Here is a 15,794-nt window from a genome sequence, read left to right on the forward strand (position 1 = left end):
GACCAACTCTGAGCCCCTTCTAGGTCTGTTTATCCCATCAGGGCTGATGACAGGTCCAAGAGAGACGTCGATCATGAGCCAAGGCCGGTCCGGGATCGGTACCAACCATAGAGCGTGGATCGAATGGGAAATGGGTCTGAGCGTCAGCCCATGAGGAATAAAAAGAGAGGCGATCGAGAGCCTGCTAACCGAGGTCTGATGAGAAAAAATGGTTTTGACAGGTCGCTCGAGGGTAGGGAAACACCAAGATTATCAAAGTATAATTTCAACGTTGATGCTTCCAGCATCGTGTCAGCTATCAGATGCATCAAGGAGACCAAGTGGCCCTGGCCATTGCAATCAGACCCTACCCAAAGAGATCCTAACTTGAAGTACAAGTATCACAGCACTCATGGCCACAGGACCGAGTATTTTCGACAATTGAGAGAAGAAGTTGCCCGGTTGTTCAATAACGAGCACCTTCGAGAATTTCTGAGTGATCGGGCCAAAACCCACTTCAGGAATAGGGACGCCAACAAACAGGTCAAACTAGAGAAGCCTCAGCACGTCATCAACATGATCATTGGAGGGGTCGATGTCCCTCAAAGACCAATGATAAAGCACAGAAAATATCTATCACAAGGAAAAAAATGCACCCGAGATTATGTCCCGGAGGGAACCATTTAGTTTAGCGACGAGGATGCCGAGGGCATCATGTAACCATACAATGATCGCTGGTAATATCCATACTTATCAATAAATCTCGAGTTAAACATGTATTGATTGATCCGGGTAGCTCGGCCAACATCATCAGATCGAGGGTCGTAAAGCAGTTGGGGTTACAGGACCAAATAGTGCCGGCAGTTCGGGTGTTGAATAGTAACATGGCATGCGGAACCACTAAAGGGGAGATAACCCTTCCAGTAAACACCTTCAGGATGATCCAAGAGACAAAGTACTACGTGATTGAAGGGGATATGAGGTACAATGCCCTATTCGAAAGGGCGTGGGTTCACAACATGAGGGTGGTACCCTCAACCTTACACTAGGTGTTGAAGTTCCCTTTGCCAGAATGGGTCAAGACGGTCTACGGAGAGTAGCCAGCCACAAAGGAAATGTTCGCAGTCAACGAGGTAATCTCGGTGCCCGTGATTTCAACATCAAGGAACATGAAACCGGCCAGAAAAGAAGAAATTAAATAGCAATCACCAATGTCAGTCTCGACCGAACCGGAGGAGTGAGGAGTAGACGAGGAGGATGATTATGGAGTTTCGAGATCGTTCATAAGTCCTGATGATACCGATGCCACGAAATCGACGGTCGAGGAGTTGAAGGAAGTCATATTGACCGAACACCTACCGGATCGAAAGGTATACCTGGGCACAGGGTTAACTCCCGAGCTCTGGAAAAAAACTCATTAATTTTCTTAAAGCTAACATAAACTGTTTCGCTTGGTCCCATCTTGACATGACAGGGATCTCACCGGAAGTAACCACTCAAAAGCTGAATTTGGAACCAAAGTTCCATCCGGTTAAGCAGAAAGGGAGACCAGAGTCCGAGGTCAAGCATGCATTCATCAAGGACGAGGTATCCAAACTCCTTAAAATAGGGTCCATTCGGGAAGTTAAATACCCGGACTAGTTTGCTAACATAGTGGTAGTGCCTAAAAAAGGGAATAAGTTAAGAATGTATGTAGATTACAAAGATCAAAACAAGGCATGCCCCAAGGATTATTTTTCTTTGCCTAACATCAATCGGATGATCGGCGCGATGGCCGAGCATTAGATACTTAGCTTTCTCGATGCCTATTCCGGGTACAACCAAATTTGGATGGACCCGGACGATTAAGAAAAGACTTCTTTTATCACTAATATCGGCACCTACTGTTATAATGTAATGTCGTTCAAATTAAAGAATGTCGGTGCCACCTATCAACGCCTAGTAACAAGTCCCTGCGAGCAGAGGACCATTTGAAACATTTGCTGGAAACCTTCGGCATTCTGAAGAAATACAATATGAAGATGAAGCCAGAGAAGTGAGCATTCGGGGTCGGATCGGGAAAATTTCTCGGGTTCATGGTATCCAATCGAGTGATCGAGATCAATCCCAACAAAATCAAAGCCATAGAGGACATCACTGTGGCAGACAACGTCAAGGCCGTTCAAAGACTGGTCGGGCATATAGTTGCCCTGGGCCGGTTCATATCGAGGTCCCCGGACAAAAGCCATCAGTTTTTCTAACTGTTAAAGAAGAAGAATAACTTTTCTTGGACCCTAGAATGCCAGCAAGCTTTGGAAGAACTCAAATGGTACATATCGTGTCCGCCCCTGCTCCACGCTCCGAAGGCGGACGAATAGATGTACCTTTACTTGGATGTTTTTGAAGTGGCGGTAAGTGGAGTCTTAGTTTGGGAGGAAGAAGGTATGTAGTTTCCTATTTACTATGTCAGTAGAACTCTAGGCGAGGTCGAAACAAGGTATCCTCACCTGGAAAAATTAGCGCTCGCCTTGCTAAGCGCTTATAGAAAGCTAAATCCATACTTTCATTGCCACCCCATATGTGTCGTAACTTCTTACACGCTGAGGAACATCTTGCACAAACCTGAGCTCTCAGGATGGTTGGACAAATAGGCCATCGAAATTAGCTGGTACGATATTGAGTATCGACCCCGAACAGCCATAAAATCTCAGATTTTGGCAAACTTCATGGCCGACTTTACACGGGCCTTAATACCCGAAATCGAGAGGGAATTACTGTTGACCTCGGGGACCACCTTGGGAATCTAGAACCTTTTTATGGATCGTGCCTCGAATGCGAAGGGGTCTGGCCTCGGCGCCTACGAGAAATGTAATTAGGCAATTTATTTGAACTGTGAAATTGACTAACAATGAGGCCGAGTATGAGGCAATGATTGCAGGTGTGAAATTGGCTAAAAGCCTTGGGGTCGAGATGATCAAAGCCAAGTGCGACTCCCTCCTTATGGTAAACCAAGTTAATGAAATGTTCGAAATAAAAGAAGAACGGATGCGAAGGTACTTGGAAAAATTACAGGTAACGCTGCATCAATTCAGGGAATGGACCCTGCAGCACATTTCCCGAGATCAGAACATCGAGGCCGATGCTCTAGATAACTTGGGTTCGTCGGTCGATGCCGATGAATTTAGTTCGGGAATAGTGGTGTAGCTCATGAAGCCGGTGATAGAAGAAGGCCAGCCCAAAGTTAACTCAACGAGTTTAACTTGGGATTGGAGGAACAAGTATATAGACTACTTGAAGACCGGAAAATTACCCTTGCACTCCAAAGAATCGAGAGCCATGCATACCAAGACTGCCAGATTTAGCATGGTCGAAGAGGCGTTGTTCAGGAGAACCTTAGACGGCTTGCTAGCCAGATACTTGGGACCAGGAGAGACCGAATACGCCTTGAAAGAAGCTCACAAAGGCACTTGCGGGAACCATTCGGGGGCAGAATCTTTGGTTCAAAAATCGATTAGGGTTGACTATTACTAGACCGAGATTGAGAAAGATGCGAAAGATTTCGTACAGAAATCAGATGACTACTAGAGACATGCCCCGATGATCCATCAACCGGGAGAAATGCTCCACTCAGTTTTGTCCTCTTGGCCATTTATGAATGGGGAATGGACATTATCAGTCCCCTACCATGGGCACCCGCAAAAGGTCAATTCATACTATTCATGACCGATTATTTTTTCAAATGGTTCGAGGCTCAGGCATTCAAAAAGTTCTGGGAGAAAGAGGTTATTGACTTCATCTGGGATCACATAATATGTCGATTTGGGAAACCGGCGGAGGTATTTTGCTATAATGGAAAACAATTCATCGGCAGCAAGGTAAGTAAATTTTTTTAAGATCACAAGACCAAAAAGATACTATCAACACCTTATCACCCTAGTGAGAAAGGGCAGGCAGAATAAACAAACAAGATCATACTTCAAAACCTGAAAAAGAGGTTGACCGGTGCGAAAGGGAAATGGAAGGATATCCTGCCCGAAGTCCTATGGGCGTACCGAACGACTTCAAAATCTAGCACCAGGGCCACCCCATTTTCATTGGTCTATGGAGCTAAAGCCTTAATAATAGTCGAGGTAGGATAACCAAGCCTCAAGTTCCAATATGCGACAGATTAGCCAAATGGCGAGAACATTATCATGAGCCTAGAACTATTCGATGACAAGGCGGGAGGCTGCCCTGGTCCAGTTGGCCGCCCAGAAATAGCGAATAGAAAGGTATTATAACCGAAGAGCCAGCCTCTGACACTTTCAAGTCGGGGACTTGATGTTGAGGAAAGTAACATTACACACCAGGAACCCGAACAAGGGGAAGCTGGGACCGAATTGGGAAGGACCATATTGAGTTGTCGGAATAACCCGCAAAGGCTAGTACAAACTCGAAGCGGGAAACAGCAAATAACTACCAAACAGCTGGAACGTGGCACACTTAAATCGGTACTACTACTAAGGTACGAACTCAATTACTCTTTAAATATGTTAAATTGGGCTAACATTTGTAGGTAAATGACCAAGGATGGATGCGACTAATAGGTCTGAAAGCACGCATTTCACTCTTTTTTCCTTGAACCGATTTTGACCCAAAATGGGTTTTTCATCAAGGTTTTTAACGAGGCAATAGTAAAACATGCTAACTTAGATTCGAAGACTGGTTTCAAACCAGAGTCAATGATTATTCACTTCATATCAACAGTATCCAAGCCCTCATGAGTTCGACCTCGAATATTAGGGGCCATTACCCTCGGATTAAGGTTTTTAGCAAGGAAAAAAGAAAACTTTGTATGCTAAAAGCTAAGGCTTGGTGATTAGGATAATACGTAAGGGCCAAATGGTCATATGAACCGTGCTCACATAGTCCACTCTAGCCATGACACAAGTTTTTATGCGCTTTTGATCATGTACTTTGCACACATAGAAATGAAAGAGAGTTCCGCTTTGCTATTATGCATTTTTTGCTTCTTCGATTCCGGATCCTAGAGCCCACGGGCTACCCCTACTCGGGGACTATCGAGCCCAAGGGCTACCCCTACTCAGTGACTAATGAGTCCAAGGTCTATCCCTACTCGGAGACTGTCGCCCGAAGAAAATCCGGATGACCCGGGCTACCGTATCCCCGAGGCACCAAACCTATTAGGCGGTGCTTAAATACAAAAGTCTATGGCCACCTTAAAAATGGCTCGGAGACGTCCGAAGACCGTAACCAAAAAGTAAGGCCTTTACAAAAAAAATTAGAAACCTACTAAAGAGTTACCCTCGGCAAAAACATCATCTAAAAACACTTAAGCATCTTGGGAACATACGGTCTCATCAAGGATCCAAAGCCACGAGCAAACAAAGTTGCATCGTAGTCGGGCTTCATTCGAACTTTCGAAAAATGAATGCCCCAGAACTACATCTGATTCTATGCTAAGGCACCAAAGACAATACATGAATAAAAGATGATGAAAATGTAAAGACGTGATATTTCCAGAAAGGGGAAATTTCATATATATATTCCAAAATATATTTACAAAGGCCCAATAAAATGGCCTCAAAATAAACAAAAATTAAATACATAAGGAAAAACAAAAAACTAAAAAAATATACTAAGGCATCTACGCCTGGTCTTCACCGGGGCCTGACTCGTTTCCAGAACCGTCGGAGCCCTCAGATCCCTCAGAGCCTTCAAACCCCTCGGAGCCTTCGGCACCCTCAGGCTCGGCATGCTCCTTTGCCTTGGCCTCAAGCTTCTTAGCTTTTTTTATCTCTACCAATAAGTCGAAGCCTCGGGCATGGATCTCTTCAAGGGTCTCTCTTCGGGACTGCTGCTTCATGTATTCAGTCTTTGTCTTCAGGCGGATCTCGGCTGCCTCCACATCGGCCTTGTACTTGGCCACCATTTCCTCGGCATCAACATAGGTTATGTCCAATTTGGACCTCAGTGCCGCATATTCTCTTCCGAGGGCATCCCGTTCTACGACGGCCAAGCTCAGTTGTGCTTGGAGATCATCATTCAGCTGAGACCACTTATCATCTTTGTCCTTCGCCACCCGGAGTTGGTTCTCAATCGATGCCAGCTCCGCCTTCGCAATTTCCTTCTCTGAAGCCAGCAAGTCCATCCTACTTTCCACCCTCGACCATGGCTTTGACCTCATCCATCTCTGCCCGGAGTTGGCTAATCAGGTCAATCTTCTACTGGACCTGCAAAGTTTTGTTGTTAGACACCACGACTAGCTCCTTGTTTTTAGCTTCAAAGACCTTTACCTTTTCAACCAGGTCGACATGTTCCCGCTTCAGGTTTGAGGCCTTCTTTTGAGATTTTTCCAGCTCGGCTTGGAGAATCGGAAGGTCTTTAAGGGCCTCGTCCTGTTGCTCACCAAAAAGCAAGTATATGTCCTTCTTCTGGACCTGCTCTTTGAGCTCAAACTCGAGATGGCTTATTTCAAAGTGGTACCGGAGGAAGCTTTCATGGTGAAGCCTGAGGCCTGTAAAACAATAAAAGTAGTAAGAGACATCAAAACTTAAGTGGAATCCATAAAGGGGTATAAAGGTGTTGGCGCCTTACCCGGTTCAGTGCCTTTTGCACCTCATTAAAAAGACTTGACGTGCCCACCTCGTTCATCTTGGCTCGGTCCTCCTCGATCACCAGGCATCGGAGGTAGCTGGCTACACCCACCAGAGCAAATAGGACCTGAGCATCCTTCAGGACTATGAGAACGACCATTCTCTTGAGCATGTGGTCCACGCTCGGTGCGGGAAATTGCTTCAATAATTTTTGGCTCGAAATAGCTCCTGAGGGTATGTCCTTCTTCGGGATCTCTAGGCGACCCAGCTCAGAGAAATCCTCCAATGTGGACATGTCCATGCCGTCGAAAAAGGAGTTGAGGGGATCATCTGAACCCCGCACTCCCTCACTAGACTTTTATTTGCCTTCTTGGGCCTCCTCGAACATGGACTAGGTATAGGAAGGTGTCTCTATGATATCAAAGACACGGGTAGCCTCCTTCGGAATGGGAGCGGCTTCCTGGGAGGTCACGGCCTCCATCTCCCCCTTCGGTTCCCAATCCTGAAGGGGATCGACCTCATGGTCCCCTTTCTCGATCGTTGCCTACTCCCAGTAGGGGTTGATCCATGAGCGGCGAAGATGTCGTCTTCCTCGGGCTCCTCCTTAAGCCGGTAGAGATAACCAGGATTTTGTACCATGGACTTGGTATTGTTCTTAGGCTTCTGGGCCCAGGTGGGCATCCTCTTCTTTCTCTTCCCTTTGGGGTCCAGGGAACCCGAGGACTTTCTCTTTTTCTTCTTCTCCTCCTTCGCGGTATCCCCGAGCTGTCCTGAGATGGAAGGCTTGGCATGCAAAGATGGATCTTCATCCTCGTCAAGCGGCCTAAGTTCAGTGGTCTTAGGCAGACCAGCAAGAAAAAAGGAAAAGTTATCAATATAACGTTAAGAGCGTGATGGTAACTATTTCATGGAAGAACCTCACCATGAGAACGGGCCTCCCATTTGCACTTCGAAAGTTTGTGCCATACGCGTTCAGAGTAAGGTATCTGCTTACAATTCCCCAGGATCCACTCCTTGAATCAGGGGATTGCATCTGGAACTTGGGAAACGGATGCACGACCACAAACACAAGTGATGAGAAAAATAAATAAAAAAGAAAAAATACCCAAGAAAGACAATACTTACGGGATGCGTTCCACTCCTCGGGGAACGGCAGAAACTCGAGGGAATCAGGTCTTCGGTTTTCACCCGAACAAACCTCCCATGTCAACCTCGGTCTCGGTCCTCATCAATGCTCGAGAAATGAGACTTTCTTGCTCGGCGGACATGCTTGATCAGTACCCCTCGAAAGATTTGGGGATTGTACAGGCGGAGGAAGTCATCGAGGGTGAACCAGGGAAACTCGGTGTCGTTTACAAAGTGGCGCAAGAGGATCACAATCCTCCAGAAGGATGGGTGGATTTTCCCAAAGCACACCTTGTACCTCTTGCAGAAAGCAAGAACTGTGAGATCCACATGGGCAATCATGAAGGGGTAAGTGTAAACATTTAAATACCCTTTCACGTGATTAGTTACATCGTCATTGGATCCAGGGATCACCACGTCCTTACCCTTCCACTTACAGTCCACTCGGACTACGGGTAGGGTTTCTTCGGTGACAGAGCATATGTACCTCGATGCTCCCTCGCCTCGGTCTTATTGGCTAGAAGACTTCTCGACCTTGAAGTCATCCCCTATAAAGCATCCCCCGGGTATGATGCTTTTCTTGGGGGGCTCTGGAGCCACCTCGGCATCTGTGGCCGGGTGGGAAGATGAAGGGGCAGCCTGCTGAGGCACCAACATGGAAGATTTAGCCATCATGATCTGGGAAAATATGAAGATTTGAAGGGAAGTATGAAGATACAAAGGAAAAGTATGAGAGTTTGAAGAAAAGAGTATAAAGGTTTGAAGGTGGGATGAAGATATAAAGATCTGGGTTGGAAATCCAAGAACAAATATGAAGTTTTGAAGATCAGAGATGAAGATATGAAGGTTCAAGAAGCAGGGTATGAGGATTTGAAAAAGTTAAAAGCCGTTAGAAAATTTGAATGTAAAAGCTAGGATAGAAAAGTGTAAGAAATGCAAAGGGTCAAAGATTTTATAGGGGGAAAATAGTCAACGCACGACGTTTCACATTCGAACACAGCCCGCCGGTGATTGACACGTGTCTGAAGTTAGAACGACGAACTGTCGGGATGTTTCAGCTTATCTGTCACCTCGGTTGTAGCATACGAAGGAAGGAACCAGGTTCATCTATCGTTTCCCACCATTTCGGAAAACCTACTCTCTAGAAAATGAGGGGACTATCTGTATATGGGTGGAAATCAGGGATAACACATACCCCGATCTCCTAGTGAATCAAACAAAGTAAGAGCCTGAATATATAAGATAGAAATCAAAGTTAGGAACACTTTGTATCAAGGCCCGTGAAAAGTGAATAGAGAGCTCGCCATCGAACCTGATAAAACGACGCACCCCAGACTCAGGACGAGTTTTGAGACTTTAGAAATGTGAGGCCCCGTAAAAATTTTACCTGAAACCCAGAGTTTTGTGGTGTCATGGTACGGACCTTTTGGGTTGATCAGAGTGTTGGGGAGTTGAAGAAAGTTGTTGCAGAATAGGGCATTTTTGCGGTCCATTATGCAATCCCAGAACTACTCCGCGGAACGCAGATTCGCCGCAGAGTGAAGCAGAGAAATGGCCAATTTTGGAGGTCGTTTTGTGGTCAACTATGCGACCGCATAATCATTTCGCGGGCCGCACATCCGTCGTAGAGCTAGCATGAAAATTTCCGAAGGGAGATTCTGCGGTCTATTCTGTGGCCGCATAATTGATATGCGGGTCGCAGACCTCGCCGCAGACTGGACTAGACCAGCAAAGTTTTTGGGACCGTTTCTGCGGTCCATTTTGTAGGCTTCAGATCTGATATGCGGTGCACACAGCGACTATAGAGTTGAGATCAGAGGAACCATTTTCTGATTTTTAAAACCTGACCCCATTTGATTAAAGGCCATTAGGTCTTGTTTAGAAGGAAAAACTCTTCCATTTTAGAGTGAGGGAAGTGCTTTAGACAGAGAGGAGGAAGCCCCAAGCACATTGTTCATCAACCCTTGCTCAAGCTCTAAAATTCAGCAAGGAAAACTCACAAGGTCTTCACCTAAGAGGTAAGATTCTACTCCCTAGCCCTCAGTTTCTGGATTGGACTGAAAGTAGGTAATGAGAAGTGTGATTCTTGAGTGTTATTTATGCATGCATGTACCATCAAGGTTGGTGGAAAGGTTATTGAGCTCAAATGGGTAAACATTGGGTTGTGGGATGAAGGAATCCACCATAGGAGAACCTTGAAACCTTCATGCACACCTAGTTCTTGATAAAATGCTCAAATGAGCTAAAACCCCAAATATCTTCCTAATTATGGTTCAAATTTATCATGTTTCTAATAGATTGAAGTCGCTAGGATTTCTGAAACATTGTAGTAATTTAAGGAAGCTCAAGCGAGGTATGTTGGCTAAACTCCTCTTGTAGAATCGATTTTAATGATGTCCTAATAAGTTGCGATTATGATTGGCTCAATTTCTTATTTCTCATGTTCCGAGTCCTTCCTAATAGATTTGATTATTCTAAAATAAGAGTTGTATTGAAAGATGTATGTACTCAAAATGTGTTCCAAATGTTCCTATCATATCATGATTCCCTCCGAGATTGTAATCTAGTATGATCAATGTACCAAAGGTGTTGTGATTTAAAAATTATGTTTCTATTGCAAGTTATTATGCCTAATTGTGGAAGAGAAACTCAATGTGCTTAAGACACTTGTTTGCCTATATGTGTACTTAAAGTCTTGATTTGAAATTATCTTATTGATGATAATCCATGGTAACGCTTGAAAGTTATAGGGGTGAGTATAAAATATGAAATACGGCCGACGAGCCGAGAATGATATTACAATTGTGGCCACTAGTGCCAATAAAATGGAAAGATGTGTGAAAGATTATGAAATGAGTTGTAAATCCTCTAAATAATAAATGCTTTGGGAGTATCGTTTAGTCACCGAGGAAGGGTAGGTCAAAATAACCTAACCCCGAAATTACATGTGCCGGTGTAAGAGTGATTGAGGGGTAAATCCCCATGTTGATGTGATGAGATTGTTTATTTTTATATGGGATGAGATTGATGTGTTGAGATATCTCCCCTTAAATGGGATGAGATTATTGCTAGCAAGATGTGATATGATATCGACCCACATGGCATAGTGGTGAGATGGCTTAGCCGCTTGGGCTGAGATCGGATGCCATGTCGCGCACATGGTGGTGTTGTGATTGGATGTCTTGGGGTGAGATGGCTTAGCCGATCAGGCTGAGATCGGACTCCGTGCTAAAAGCACGGTGGTTTATCGGTACTAAAGATTTCCTAACTTAAAAATATTAAAGTTTATTTGAAAATTATCTTTCTCCTAACTTGACGCCTTGATACTGTTTGAGGCTCTCATTCATTTCATGTTTCCTTCTCATTTAACTGTTAATCGTTCTAGTGAGAGGGTGTTTAGTTTTACATACTAGTACTATTCCATATGTACTAACGTCCCCTTTGTCAGGGGCGCTGCATCTTTAACGGATGCAGGTGATTCCACAGCAGGCGGTATTGATGAATGATAGTAGTACACCCTCTCCTCAGCAGACTTGGTGAGCCCCATTTTATTTCGGGGTCATGTATCTCTTATCCTTTATGTATATTGCTTTTAGGTATAGCCGGAGCCTTGTTACTGGCACCATCATGCTACTCTTTTGTATCTATTAGAGGCTCCGTAGACATAGTATGAGTGGTACCTTTGTTTTGGGAAAGTCAAACTAAATATATTGTATTTGTATCACATGTTCCACTTCAAACTATGAAAGTGTATGTATTTTGAAACTTGTTAATGACGTAACTAACGGTAATGAAATTTGGATTGTCATGTAACCTTCTCATTGTCTAATTAATGAAATATATCGTCTCTTTTTTCATGGGTGAGTTTGGGTAGAAGGAATTGTACAAGCTTGCTTGTCTGGGTTATCTCGGTTGAGCACCGGTCGTGCTCCCCGAGGTCGGGGCATGACAAGCTTGGTATCATAGCCTAAGGTTTTAAAGTGTCCTTGGATGTCTCAGAGCCGTGTCTAGTAGAGTCCTTCTTATCGATGTGTTGTCGACCATATCTATAATTAGGAGGCTACTTGGGCATTTAGAAATAATACCCTTCTTTGATGTTCTAGATCGTGTGATAGAGCTGATTGTAAGACTGTTCCTCCTCTAACTCATGCATTGCTCTAAATTTCAGTATATGGTGCCTAGGAAGAAAGCAAGAACTGGCCAAGGAGCCAATGCCACCCCAGGAGTGGTAGATGATTCTATACCAGATAATGCGGGTGAGCATCTGAGGACTGAGGATATTCCCCCAGCTACTACACCGCCTGATTCTACTACTCCTGCTCTGACTGCACCAATCCCTACTCCTACTGAGGATGTAGCTATTCCACCTCTAGCCCCAGCTTCCGGTCTCGAAGTTTATGATGGGGATCTTAGGGGAGTCATTCAGATGTTGTCTTAGATAGTGGCTTCACAAGCCCAGAGATCGAATGTTGCACCTGCTTCTTCCAGCCAACAAGGGGATTCTGCTAGTTCTAGGGTGAACAGGTTTCTTCAGTTGGATCCTCCAGTGTTCACACGTACTGATCCTAAGGAGGACCCCCAGGACTTTATTGATGAGATGCACAAGACCCTCCGAGTTATGTGAGCAACTTTGATAGAGGGAGTGGAGTTGGACTCCTACCGTCTAAAAGGGGTGGCCTATTCCTGGTTTGAGATGTGAGAGGACTCCCGTGAAGAGGGGAGCCCTCCGGCGAGGTGGAGTGAGTTTGTCGACGCCTTTATTGACCATTTCTTGCCTGTCGAGACTAAGTCGGCCCGTGCCACTGAGTTTGAGAGCCTGAAGCAGGGTAGCATGAGTGTGTGGGAGTACCATATGAGGTTCGCGCACCTGTCCAAGTATGCCATTTACATGTTGCCCACTATGGAGGCAAGAGTGCACCGATTTGTGCAGGGCCTCAGCCCTTTGGTTATTAATGAGGCTGCTACAGCTGCCTTGAATTCTGATATGAACTATGGGAAGATGGTGGCGTTCACTCAAGCTACGGAGACCCGCAAATTGAAGAATAGAATAGAGTGAGAGGATAGAAACAAGGCCCGGTACACGGGAAACTTTGGTGGTCCTTCCTATGGTGGTGGTGATAGGACAGCATTTAGGGGAGGGTCGTCAGGGCCATCCGAGTCCTTTTCTTAGTCTTCGGTCAATGCACAGCCAGCAGGGGCCAGTCAGAAGCAGCGGAGCCGTTCCAGGCCCATTCAGGGCAACAGGGGATCCTACCAGCAGGGTCGTCCTGGAGAGAGATTCCAACAGTGGCGGAGGACCCCATGCCTTAGGTGTGGGAAGATGCATTTTGGGGCCTACTTCATGGACCAGCCCATATGCTACGGGTGCGGTATCAGGGGTCATATTTAGATGGATTATCGTTTGTTCCGCCAGAGTGTGGGGCAGGGGAACGACACAGACGGCCAGTTCTGCAGCCACTACATCCGCAGCACCTGCTCCAGCTCGGGGCACTCCAACACCCGTAGGGCGTGGTGCAGCTAGGGGTGGAGCACAGAGTTCGGGAGGACCCAGCCATTTCTATGCTATGAGGGGTCTCCAGAGTTCATTGGCTTCTCCAAATGTTATCACAGGTATATTAACTATCCAATATCATGTTGTATAAGCCCTTATTGATCCCGGTTCCACTTTGTTATATGTCACTCCCTTTGTTGCTATGGAAATTGGGATAGAACTAGAACAGCTTCATGAGCAATTCTCTGTATCTACTCTGGTTGGTGAGTCTATTATGGTCGCGTGGGTTTATAGGGATTGTGTCATCACGGTGCATGGACGGGACACCATGGCCGATCTCATTGAATTAGGAATGGTCGATTTTGATGTAATAATAGGGATGGACTGGCTTTATTCATGTTTTTCCAAACTTGATGGCCGAACTAGGACCGTTAGGTTTGAATTCCCAAATGAGCCAGTTATTGAATGGAAGGGGGATGATGTAGTGCTGACGGGTAGGTTTATTTCCTACCTTAAGGCCACGAAGATGATCAACAAGGGGTGTATTTACCATTTGGTCCGGGTTACGGACACCGATGATGAGTTACCTACACTTGAGTTTGTTCCAGTTATGAATGAATTTCTGGAAGTCTTTCCTAATGAGCTCCCTGGGATTCCACTAGACCGGGAGATTGATTTTGGTATTGATGTGATGCCAGACACGTAGCCTATATCTATTCCACTTTACATAATGGCACCGACAGAATTGAAGGAACTAAAAGAGCAGTTGAAGGATTTGCTAAAGAAGGCTTTCGTTCGGCCGAGTGTGTCTCCTTGGGGCACACCGGTCCTCTTTGTAAGGAAGAAGGATGGGTCACTGAGAATGTGAATTGACAATCGGCAGCTCAACAAGGTCACGATCAAGAATAAGTACCCACTGCCAAGGATAGATGATTTGTTTGACCAATTGTACGGTGCTATGTACTTCTCCAAAATTCATTTAAGATCCGGATATCACCAATTGACGATCAGGGAGCAGGATATTCCTAAAACAGCTTTCAGGACTCGGTATGGGCACTTTGAGTTTCTGGTAATGTCTTTTGGGCTAACAAATGCCTCGGCAGCTTTCATGAATCTTATGAATCGAGTCTTCAAGCCTTTTCTGACTCCTTTATGATAGTGTTCATTGACGATATTCTTGTATATTCACAAAGTTGAGAGGACCATGCCGATCATCTCAGGGCAGTTCTACGGACTCTATATCAGCACAAGTTGTATGTGAAGTTTTTGAAGTGTGAATTTTTGCTTGAATCAGTCACATTCTTGGGTCATGTCGTCTCCAGAGAAGGAATTAAGGTTGATCTACAGAATATCATAGCTGTGAAGAATTGTCCGAGGCCTACAATTCCAACAGAGATTCGCATGTTTTTAGGCTTAGCTGGGTATTACAGAAAGTTTATGGAGGGGTTCTCTACTCTTGCCTCTCCGTTGACTAAATTGACGCAGAAGGCAGTTAAGTTCCAATAGTCAGATACTTGTGAAAGGAGCTTCCAAGAGTTGAAATCAAGATTGACTATGGCACCGGTGTTGACCCTACCAGAGGGTACGGATGGGTTTGTGGTATATTGTGATACTTCGAGAATCGGGAAGGGTGTGTATTGATGCAACATGGCAATGTGATCGCTTATGCTTCTAGGCAACTCAAAAATATGAGAAGAACTATCTCACACATGACTTAGAACTTGCGGCGGTAGTGTTTGCATTGAAGCTTTGGCGACATTATTTGTATGGGGTCCATGTGGATATATTCACGGACCATAAGAGCCTTCAATATATTTTCAAACAGAAGGAATTGAATCTGAGGCAGAGAAGATGGCTTGAGCTACTCAAGGACTACAACATCGATATTCTATATCATCTGGGGAAGGCTAATATTGTGGAGGATGCTCTTAGCCGGAAATTTATGGGTAGTTTGGCTCACATGGCAGCATATCAAAGGCCGTTGGCCAAGGAGGTTCATCGGTTGGCTAGTTTGGGAGTTCGTCTTGCGGACTCTAGTGAAGGAGGGGTGGTTGTGCAAAATAGGGCTGAATCATAGCTTGTTGTGGAAGTCAAGGAGAAGTAATACGACGATCCATTGTTGGTATAGTTGAAGGAGGGGATTCACAAACATAAGATCATGGTTTTTTCTCTTGGCATAGATGATGGTACACTAAGGTACCAGGGGCGATTATGTGTTCCTAATGTAGATGGTCTCCGGGAAAGAATCATGATCGAGGCTCACACTTCTAAATATTCCGTTCACCTAGGCTCTACAAAGATGTATCATTATCTTAAGAAAGTTTACTGGTGGAATGATATGGAGAGGAATGTAGCGGACTTTGTGGCAAGATGTCCAAATTGTCAACAAGTAAAGGTCGAATATCAAAGGCCCGGTGGGTTGGCACAGAACATAGAAATTGTGATGTGGAAATGGGAGATGATGTATATGGACTTTGTGGTGGGACTACCACGCACGCCTCACAAGTTCGACTCGATTTGGGTGATTGTGGACCGACTCACGAAATCAGCACACTTCTTACCTGTTAAGGCTACTGACACAGCAAAACAGTATGCTCAGTTGTATATCAAGAAAATAGTCAGGT

At 45.1% G+C, this 15,794-nt stretch overlaps 1 protein-coding gene across 1 annotated transcript; it reads left to right on the top strand.

Moving 5' to 3' along the window:
* The first annotated feature begins 13,372 nt into the window (after window positions 1-13,372).
* LOC138896001 (uncharacterized) lies at window positions 13,373-13,876 on the top strand. Its single transcript, XM_070180774.1, has one exon. It carries the CDS (start codon window positions 13,373-13,375, stop codon window positions 13,874-13,876), a length of 504 nt encoding a protein of 167 aa, XP_070036875.1.
* Window positions 13,877-15,794: the final 1,918 nt, after the last annotated feature.

Source organism: Nicotiana tomentosiformis, chromosome 7 (assembly GCF_000390325.3).
Source record: "Nicotiana tomentosiformis chromosome 7, ASM39032v3, whole genome shotgun sequence".
Taxonomy (NCBI): Eukaryota; Viridiplantae; Streptophyta; class Magnoliopsida; order Solanales; family Solanaceae; genus Nicotiana; species Nicotiana tomentosiformis.